Source organism: Hyposmocoma kahamanoa, unplaced genomic scaffold (genome assembly GCF_003589595.1).
Source record: "Hyposmocoma kahamanoa isolate Upper Pololo Valley unplaced genomic scaffold, ASM358959v1 87, whole genome shotgun sequence".
Classification (NCBI taxonomy): domain Eukaryota; kingdom Metazoa; phylum Arthropoda; class Insecta; order Lepidoptera; family Cosmopterigidae; genus Hyposmocoma; species Hyposmocoma kahamanoa.
In genome coordinates, this window is record NW_020654422.1 from 6,323,229 (window position 1) to 6,333,651 (window position 10,423).

General features: G+C 36.8%; 1 protein-coding gene across 1 annotated transcript; it reads right to left on the bottom strand.

Moving 5' to 3' along the window:
* On the bottom strand, positions 1 to 10,373 carry LOC113235070 (cingulin-like). Its single transcript, XM_026470625.1, has 21 exons — positions 10,322 to 10,373; positions 9,695 to 9,834; positions 8,512 to 8,565; positions 8,362 to 8,406; positions 8,133 to 8,277; positions 7,976 to 8,026; positions 7,548 to 7,909; positions 7,086 to 7,299; positions 6,648 to 6,778; positions 6,409 to 6,542; positions 6,159 to 6,312; positions 5,908 to 6,090; positions 5,699 to 5,814; positions 5,395 to 5,630; positions 5,084 to 5,220; positions 4,767 to 4,885; positions 4,440 to 4,557; positions 4,225 to 4,356; positions 4,015 to 4,122; positions 3,605 to 3,810; positions 1 to 136 (listed from the first exon to the last, which is right to left on the bottom strand). Exons 1-21 carry the CDS (start codon positions 10,356 to 10,358, stop codon positions 118 to 120), a joined length of 2,841 nt encoding a protein of 946 aa, XP_026326410.1. The 5' UTR covers positions 10,359 to 10,373; the 3' UTR covers positions 1 to 117.
* Between the last annotated feature and the right edge of the window lie 50 nt (positions 10,374 to 10,423).

Here is a 10,423-nt window from a genome sequence, read left to right on the forward strand (position 1 = left end):
AGTAAAGGTTATTTATTCAATATTATCAAATTTATTATGAAACAAATACAAGGTCAAACAAAATACATAAGTATTATCATAAGCACTCATACAATTTCCCGACACGCCGTATGATATTCAGAAGAAGATGAATTTGCTGGAATAAAAATATAATTATGTTACATCGATTTATATATCATTCACCGAGCGTTTGCACAACAGTCTATATTATATCGTAGGTGTTTTGTAAAAAGGGCGAAAACGCCATTTCGAAAAAAATTCAGGAGAACATATTTTAGTTTTAAAATATTTACGTCCCATTTTAAATTCATATTTAAAACTTAAACTTAATTAAAAGATAAGACTTAAATATTTTAAAACAGTCATTAAAATCAATGTTAAAACCTAAAACAAGCTTCCTTTTTTGAAATTGCACTTTCGCCCTTTCTATAAAACACCGACTATATGTATATAAATATATCGAGTGTAAACTGGCAACCGGTACTATCTCATGATATGAACAAACGAATTGTTTCATCATTTATATAGCATCTGATTAGAAGTTAGTACAAGTTGAATGAAGTCGATTCTGGCCCCAACATTAAATGTATCTGAGACGGAATTTCTCGCAACGCTGCCGCAGTATGAAATAGTATAAAATGGTATAAAAAGTGAAATCTTTAGAAAATTGAGATAGTAACGGCCATTTCACAGTCGACATACAAAATTATAAATATACAAAATTAGTATATAAATGTAAATATATACAAAATAGAGTCGAAACCTCAGCCGTCATGTTAAACTATACATAAATTGCCATTTGGAACTACTGGAAGTTAAGTTGTACACGTGGCATAGTACACCATAATTTAAACCATAGCAAGGGAATTATTTTAAGCCATAACAGGGAATTAAGGCGATGAGGTGCCCAAAATCCCTTAAATATGGTGTTTTTGTGTAAGTTTTTAGGCGATAACATAGCACGTGGAACTTTGAAAATAGTACATTCTGTAACACGTATCTTGAAGTGTAGCTTGAAGATCCTAGAATATTGCATAATGTCATAGGTAATACAAAAACTGGATTACAGTGAGACTCTGGTGGTTATTTTTTGACATATTTTTCTCGGGCAAACCAAACTTGCTTACTACCAAATTTGGTGTGGTTATTTATTTAAATAAGCACCCTTTGGTGCTTATCTTGATCCTGACACTTTATTTGAAGACAAATAACAAATTTAGAAGTAAAAAGTAACTTTCGCCTGCTAAAGTACGAGCTAAATATTTGCTTGCAAATTATGGACAGGCACTTAACAGTGTGAAAAATATCATACACAAAAAAAATACGTAAATAAGTAAATATTATGCACCAATTCGTTGAAATCAAAACAAAATATTTAAAAAAAGTCAAATTTAGCCAATAGGTGAGAATAAAAAATATATATTTTTGGTTGGATTAGAACCTAAAACACAAAGTATTCAAAACAAAAATGATATTGTTGTTTGCGTCTTTGATTATTTAGTAAAATGGCAACGTTGAAAACTTCTGCTGCGTAGCTTGCGTTCGCGGGCTACGTTGCCAGACCTCTGTTTTGACATGGTTTTGACAAATTAATTTATATTGTATTGTAATCAGCTGTCTACCGTCGAGCACGATACTTACGAGATATGTAGTTGGACATAGTTATCCAAACTATAACCAACCCACAAAATGTCACTTTCGAGATAATTATATTTTTGTAAAAACAGTGTGAAGAAATAAATAGATAAGTTATTTGAGACTAGAGATGCGCCGAGTACTCGTTTGCTGCTCGGTACTCAGAGTACTCGGCCGAATAATTCGGTTCATGGGAAGAGTACCCGGTTAAAATAAAGCATCACAGCTATAGATAGACATAATAAAGTAAAATCAACAATATATTTAAAATATTAAAAAGAGATTTATTACTAGAAATTATAGACAATTGTAACAATTTCTAGCAATTTAAAAAGAAAGTTAACATTATTAATTTTTAAATTTAACAAAGGCAAGTTATGATGTAGATGTTTCGTGAAGCTTTCCGCAGAAAGCCTTGTAAATATTCCTACGCGCACGTTCAGGTAATAGTCTGTTCCGTTTTTCTTCATACACATTACCCGCTTCGGCAGATAACCGCTCGCTATACACTGTGCTTGCAGGGGCACATAAAAACACTCGTGCTAACTGTGCCAGTTTTGGATATTTTGTTTTATGCTCTGCCCACCATTGGAAAGGACTCTGCTCTCGCGACAATAAATTTTCATTGACATATCGGCCTAATTCTAGAGCAACGGGGGCTTTTAGGATCATCGCGTTCCGGTTGTAACGAACCGAGTAACTCGGCCGAGTACTCGGCTCGGCAAATGTTAAACCGAGTAATATTTGGTACTCAGTTACTCGGTAAAACTTGTACTCGGCGCATCTCTATATGTGACAAACGATGTACTGTAGCAGTGAGAACGATATAGGGAAACTATTATATTGTATAGGAATAAATTGAAAACATTATGTATCTTTTTATTTAGTTAACGAGAACCATGTTCTAGTTATCGTAATGAAAACGCGAAACATCTGCAGTACTTCAGTACATGTGACATGGGTCCGTTTAGCATGTTTTAAAAAAGACATTATATGAAGTTAAGCACCAAGGTTCTTTTTAGCTATTAAAAAGTTACTTATTTAGGGTTGGTACCCTGAAGGACTTTTATTTTCTCCGTTTTGGCTTGGTATGTTGCCAGGATCTTTTGTGAGAGGGTAAAGGACACGCCTGGTGTTCTACCTAAATACATAACTCAATTTCACTCGAGATGTTGATTGTTTCTTGTTTGCATAACATTTCCAGTTCTTATATGCTTTGATATTTTTGGTTTGATAGCATGTGTGTATTTTAAGTACAACGCCATCTGTTAGCGGCAATCAATATTATGTTAAATCAGGTCCAACTACTACACTCTTACCGCATCGGGGCGTATGGCGCCACCTCATTGGAGAAATTATATTAGTAGGCGCGTCATCGCTCACGGTCATCGACGCAAGGTCATCGACGCTCATAGCGTCTTAACGCTATTCAACTAGTAACTATCCATACATAGTACTGTAGATAAGAACTAGAACCAGTAGGATTTCGTTATTATGACTAAGAGATGTTGTGAGCATCAGAATGTATGGAGTATGGTCAGAATACAGTACCACGAAAAATATTTAAAGTTTGAACAATGTCGAGTTATAATTTTTGACATACATTTGGTTCGTCTTTAAAGAAAGACAAAAAAATAACCAGAACAGAGATAATTTGCCGGATGTTGTGTCTGGACTCTGTCTGTGTTACCTACTTTAATTTATTTCAAGACGTTATTCTTTAATTGCAAACTGAAATATGTTTTGCATTGTATTAAGTTCTAATAACGAAATACTCTTGGTTGATTGACAATATTGGATCGCTCGCACTCGCCGCTACCCACATTAATGGCTTGATGTATCATTATTATATTGTATCTGTCAATATAAAAAAGTATAGCAAGGCTTGCGGCTTCAACCCTTTTTCTTAAGATTTAGCACAAAAACTTTCTATGCAAGACTAGCCGGGTTAACAACAAAAACTACTCACCGTTCACGTCTGTTTCCAGCTGCAAGCTCATGCTCGAGTGCAGCAATTTTTTCCTCATGTCGCGTGCGCTGGGCCTGTGCGCGGCGCTGTTGCTCTTCCAGTGCCAGCACAATCTTTTCAAGCCGATGAATCTGCTGCTGTTTATTCTCTAATGTCGCGAATAATTCCTGAATTTCCTCAGCCTTTGAAGCAATTTGCTTATTCACCTAAAAAGCAATCAAACACTAAATTTTATTTTCGAAGTCCCGGGAATTTTAATTTTGTTAGTCGTTATTATACTCTATGTGTGTCATGTTCTTCACTATCTAGAATAGATAGAATCACATTTTGCTCTATCTAAGTGCGAAGTAAATATGAGGTTACAAAAACAATTACAATTATAAATAAGTAAAAAAAAATTAAAATCTCACTTCGTCTACAATTTTCATGCGATGCTCAAGGTCCTGCTGCAATGCAGACAGTTCTCTACTTTGTTCAGTTTCTTTATTCTTTAGCATATTGATAAGTTCCTCGCGAACCTGTACCACGCAACGAAAAAAAAAATCATCAGGCAATCCCGCCTAGTTTAGATGAATAAATAAATGGGTAATCTTAAAAAAAACATTAGCAACGAGAGTAACCTTGATGACTCTTGCCTGGGCACGTGATGTCTTGTCTTGTTGCTCAAGTTGCTGTTCTTTTTGTGCTAAAATCTCCGATAACTCTTCGTTACGATGAACTGTGTCAAGAAGGTTCATCCTCAAATTCATAATCTGTAATTTCGACAAAGAGTTCCCGTATTTTATCTCGCTGTTTTTTTTTTAATTAATAAGAAATTAAGATTTAAAATACCTACCTCTTGTTGCAGGTCTTGGTAACTAATTCCATTCGGCGCCTCCTGACAATTGGCAACGGCACGATGGTGTGCTTGTAGGTCGCGGACATATTGTTCATATTGAGTAACCTTTTGTTCACTAAAAAAAAAACAATCTCAAACTTATTTCCACCGTTAAGTGTGTAGGAATATAATAACATACACACAGTGACAGTAAGGACAGCCGGTGGAAATAACTCCAAACAAAGGTACAGTATTTCAACGTTTCCACGTGCACCTGCATTAGTTCAGGTCTGTACTTACTGTCTCGTCTCAAAACATTCACAAGCAAGAAATAATTTCACCCACTTCAATTTTATGTTTTTGGTTAATTCTCTTAATTGTATCTGCATTTTGTTTACTATTTCTTCTTTGCTTAAAAGTTCCGCTGCCAATTTTTGTTGCATGCCTACTTTGTTCTCGGATTCCTGAAACGTATTATTTTGCTTGAGATTTATTTGAGACTGCGTCTAAAAATTTATTTACTTCAACGGGTAACCTTTCTATAGTCATGAAACAGTTTTTTATATAGGACTGAAAAGGAAATAAATCTACCTGTCATATGGGTAAATAATATGAATTAACGTAAAAAAAACCAATGCGCTACTAATAACTGATACACTTACCGATATTTTTGTCAGAGTTTCCAAGAATCGGACTTTCTCACGTTTACAAGCAGTTACTTCGTCTTCAGTCATTCGAAGAGCATCTTTAGTAGATTGTAATTCCGCCCATAAGTCCATCTCTCTTTCTGTTGGCAACTCTGATACAAACAACATATTTCTATAATACACATATAACTTGGTACTTGGTGTAACGGGCTGTTAACCGCATTATTTTGTCTATCCAGGCGCCTATTTTGCATGTGGGAAAATTTTACCTGATTACACCCAAAACTTTAATTTCACTGTGCATGCTCAAGGTTTTTATCACATACCTGGGTTTGGCCTGCAGTTTTCTAGCTCACTATTTTTAGCTTTTAATTCTTCAATGTATTTTTCTGCTTCTTTGAGCTTTTCTTGAACATTTATTCTTTGCTCGGTCTCTTTTTGTACATTTTGTCGTTGCTCTTCGATGGCATTCTTCAAATCTTTCAACTCCTTATTCAATTCTTGCACGTTGGCTTTATGTTCAATAGTCATAGTTTGTATTTGTTCTTTGACATTCTGCACTCTGAAAGTGATGGTAGTTTTTATATTAAAGTAACCAGAAAAAATGGTTTTAATAATGTGGATACATACTCAGACTGCAATGCATCACGCTGCTGAGCTATTTGATTGCTTGTAACTTCACCGGTTTTCAAAGATTCTTTTAATTTCCTTGCTCGAGCTTCTAAATGAACCTCTCGCTGACGGCTCTACATATAGAAGGTTAAAAGAAACATGTCTATAATCGTGCAGGTAGTATTTATTTTGGCACGGTTTAGTAATACGTGTTGAAAAGGATATACCTGATCTTCAAGTGACTTAACACTAGCTGTAAGACTCGTAATAGTAGCTTCGGCTTCTCGTAATTGTCGGTCCATTTTGGTTACACGAATGCGTGTTTGACGAAGTTGACTTTCAGTGGCTGCTAACTTATCCTTCATAACATGTTTACTTAACCTTTCTTCTTCCAACTCTCGACGCGATGCCTGCCGATCCAGAAAGCCAAATAAACCAAAAAATTTCATTAAAATAGTAACATTCTAAAAATACATACATTAAGAGCCTTTGTGGTATCAGTTTCTGCCCGAATTTCTCGCATTTCGTTCACGATAACAGTGCGAGCTTCGAGGTCCTGTCGAAGGTGTGCTACTTCACGTACCAACGATTCTCCTACGGCTATCAATGCATTTCGATCTCGACATGCGCGTCTAGAAAGCGAATAAATAATGAGCAAGTATTAATCGCTGAACTTTACAGAACCTTGTTATGAAATTTTGTAAGAAAAGTTTGCACGACATTCTCACTTCAAAAGCTGTGTAATTGCGTCAACATTGTCATCTGCAACGATTTTTAGTTCACGTAAATTTTCGCAAAGCTTTAATCCGGCGCCATTGTAATTAGCGATTCGCTCCAGATATTCGCCGCGACCATCTTCTGCCTTAACAAAAATAATTAAATTTTTATAACAATAAGACTAGTACTTTAATTAAAAGTTCTCAGTGTGTGTGTGCTTAACCGATAAAGTAAAAAAAAAGAATATTACCATTTGTCCAGCAAATTCCTTCACGCAGTCAATGAGTTCCTGCCGTGCAGTAAATGCCTGCAAACATAGATCGGAAAACCGAGATGGAATCTTCGTAACGCTAGCAAATAACTCGGCAAGCACATTTTCATCTGCAGGTATAATAAATATAATTAATATTACGTATTGTTTAATGATCTAAATGTTACAAAGTTTTATCTAAGTTACATTACCCAGGTTTTATTTATCAAGTAAATCAAATGAAATCGTAAACTATTGACTTCCTGCAGTAACGCGGAGTTGCCTGACTAGTTGTACGCTGTCCTGCAAAGTTCTTGCATCCAATAATGCAGTGTATTGTTTTGCAGTGGTGGCACGATGACTACTATCTTAGTTCAATATCATAAACGATATTGCTCTGTTTTATTGGTTTTATCCAAGATAAAACTAGATAGGTACCAAATAATGTTGCATTGTTGAGAATCTCAAGCGCGCCTTCCATGCCTGACGATGCCGCAGCGTCGCGGCAAAGCTGCGCGACCTCCTCAGAAGTCCAATCTCCCACGCTAAATACTACCAAATCTTGTACTTGTAGTACTTTGCCGCTAAATCCTCCTGACACCATACGCTCGCTTAAACTCTTTATGCTGTCTAAAACTTCCAATACTTGTTGCTGAAACATTCAATTATATAATATGGAGCTAGTTACGTTATTAGTGTAAATACAGTCACATATTATAATGTACGTACGTTATGATACTTTATAACTAACGATAACTAGCATATTCTTGTTAGATAATAATAATATACGTTTATTTTCTCCACAAACATAACTGTTATACATGTACAAAATTAGAAGCATATAATAACATTTTTTGTTCTACATTATGTTTGTGATAATTAGATATAAGTATAATTTACTTGTTTCATGTCCAGTTCCTTTTTCATGCGGCTGAATTGCCTTTGTTTTGAAATTAACACCGATTTCAGGTCCTCTTCTTCTTTGACCAGAGGCCATGGTTGCGGCAGGTTTGGTGTCACCACTCTGCTAGAGGACGACATTTGTAGAGACGGAGTTCTTGGTCTCGACTGGGGACTAGGGTTGCACATGGGAGTATTGGGGCGGCTGTTGGGCACCGATTTGCGCTGCGCTGGATGTGACGGAGTCAGGGGCCTGCTACGAGGGGTCTGCGGTCGACTAGACGGTGAGTTCGGAGTTTGAGGGCGGCTTGATGCCTGGGAATGACTTGGACACGTGGGCGTCGACGCAGAATCTGTAATGACTGCACCACATAAAATAATGAGAAATTATATATTGTTAGTATTACTGAAGATTTACAGTCACTTACCTACTGTGTGATTTTCATCATTTTCGGATTCGTGCATGTTACTCAGGTTACCTAGAAAAAATAACACAGAACTTACAATGTAAGTAGGTAACTTTATTTTCTAATCAAATTTCCGTCTAAAATACCCACTTTTTATATACAAAAATTGCAAACATACCGTAATTCCCGTGGTCGACAATTTCTATTTCATCCTGATTGAGAACGTTGTTGTAAATATCATGAGCATGACCATCTCCTGCTTCCTCAATTGTTACACCGCCGTTGTCAATTATATATGAAGTAGCTTCAGGTTTAGCTGGTATCTAAAGCAATTAATTAAAGATTTATTAGAATTGTAACAATAATAAAATTTTCATTATTGACTCTGACATGCAGAAAATACTCACTGGATAGCTGTCATCCGCAATGTCACTTTCTGACGGTCGGTCAGACTGAAAGATTTTGTAAACATGCATATAATAAAATAATACAAATACTTATTGTCATATTAACCTATTTAGAAGTGAGTTATAACTCCGATTACAAATTAACATTACCTTCAGTTCCTGTTTTGAGTCACTTTTTGGTGTAAATCGACCGGAATTCCTTACCTAAAAGAAAAAAAACATTCGTATCTACAGCAAGCCGTAATACACGATGTACGGAGATCTACTTGATCAGCTGCACTTATAAGACCGGGCCCTGATTTTAATTCAAACCGATCGGATGATCGGGTAAGTCAGAAAAAAACGCACTGATCTTTTTTTTTATAATAACGTACACACTCAACATAGTCCCGCACTAGGGGAAACCCTGTGTCGCGGGTGCCACGGACACACATAGACAACCACAAATACACAAAAAATCACAAGAGAAATAAATACAGGCCATACGAATATTTCTCCCGGCCCGGGAATCGAACCTGGAACCTCTGCGTGGCAGTCCGGCATGATAACCGTTCGGCCACTGAGGCAGATAATCTAAACATACACTCTCCACGTCGGTTGCAACTGCATAGGCAGTCCTGAAAGAATGTGCTAATTCGTTATTCGATAGGATGCACTTTACTCGATCATATAAAATCCCGAAAAGAGAATAAAATTAAAGTCTAAAACGTTAAAATTATTGATGAAAACCCTAATGCGAATTTCTCATTCTATAGTAAGTGGTAAAGGCCGACAAAGGCGAACTAACCATGACCAAATTGAGGCCATCCTGAAGAAGGGCCAGGTGAAGAGTGCCCTTAACCGACGAGCAAGTATGAAAGCACTGATGGGTGTTGATAAGGTGAAAGATGCGTGTCAGGATCGTGACAGGGGAAGGCGTTTGTTGAAAGGGGCGTGAAGTATGTGTATGTATATTAGTGATGCATCAGACTTCTGCATCTGCGGAAGTTCTGCACACTTTTTCGCATCTGTTTTATTTTTGTTTCCGTAACATTTATAACGGATCTTTAATCGGAAGTTTACAACCTTTGCGACGAATCAGGCTTATAGTGCGGATTATTTGAGGGGCGTAAGCGCGCGTTTTTAATAGTTTTGTGTTGTGTAATAATTGCACTTTTATTATGAAACTAAAAGCAAGTTCTGTTGGGAACTACTTTGTTAAGTTCTTTATAATATTTCCACTTCCGCTTAGGCATCCGCTTCCGTTTCCGCTAAGATTTAATATTGACATCTGTTTCCGTTGGTTTCGTTGTAACACTTCCGTTGCATCACTAATGTATATTAAGATACGTACTTTGGTGCCAGAAGTGATGGACGCACGGTTGGGGGATAGTCGCTGTGAAGAAGTAAGACTGAGATTGCGGTTGGTGGCATTGCGAGCAGCACGGGCGGTCGAAGCCGCTGTCGGCCGCGGAGTCAGCCTTGGGACCTGATCTGTGAAATATAATTAACAATCCATGTATTTAGGCATATTTAAAAAGGATCTTACCTAACTGCCGATGAAATCACAGTCACAAGGAACTCATCAACTTATGTCTCATGTTACCGGGCGCAGCAGCAGTGCCCCTCTGATCTTTATGACACTGCAACTGCTATAGCCAGGCGTGTCGCTTACCGCCAGGCGCACAATTTGTCTGTATGTCCGTCCCGTCACTTGATAAAAGAAAAAGAAATAGAACTGATAACCTTATCAATCATGGAAGTCTGAGTATCAAATATCTACTTGTACCGCGTTGACAAAAGCCGGCAAATAACGTAGTCAAGAGGAATATTTGACCGTCCCATCTTTGGAAATTATGTGTGTAAGTTACGAATATGTATATAACATCAATGATTATATTTATCACGAAAAAACCCCAAAAGACTTCATAGATATCGTTAGACGAAGCAAACAAATGGACATTTGTTTTCTAATACTTACATGGTTTATCTTTTTGGTTTTTCGCTGTAGCTGCCATCAATTCTACGAGTTATCGCCACAATGAATATTCTAATTTAGGAAATGATGGTCAAAGAAAACGTT

Coding starts and splice junctions, on each gene's coding strand:
- LOC113235070 (XM_026470625.1), bottom strand. CDS start 10,358: ATGGCAGCTACAGCGAAAAACCAAAAAGATAAACCAT. Junction 8,278..8,361: donor TTGCGGATGACAGCTATCCA/GTGAGTATTTTC, acceptor TAATTGCTTTAG/ATACCAGCTAAACCTGAAGC. Junction 7,300..7,547: donor AGGAACTGGACATGAAACAA/GTAAATTATACT, acceptor TGAATGTTTCAG/CAACAAGTATTGGAAGTTTT.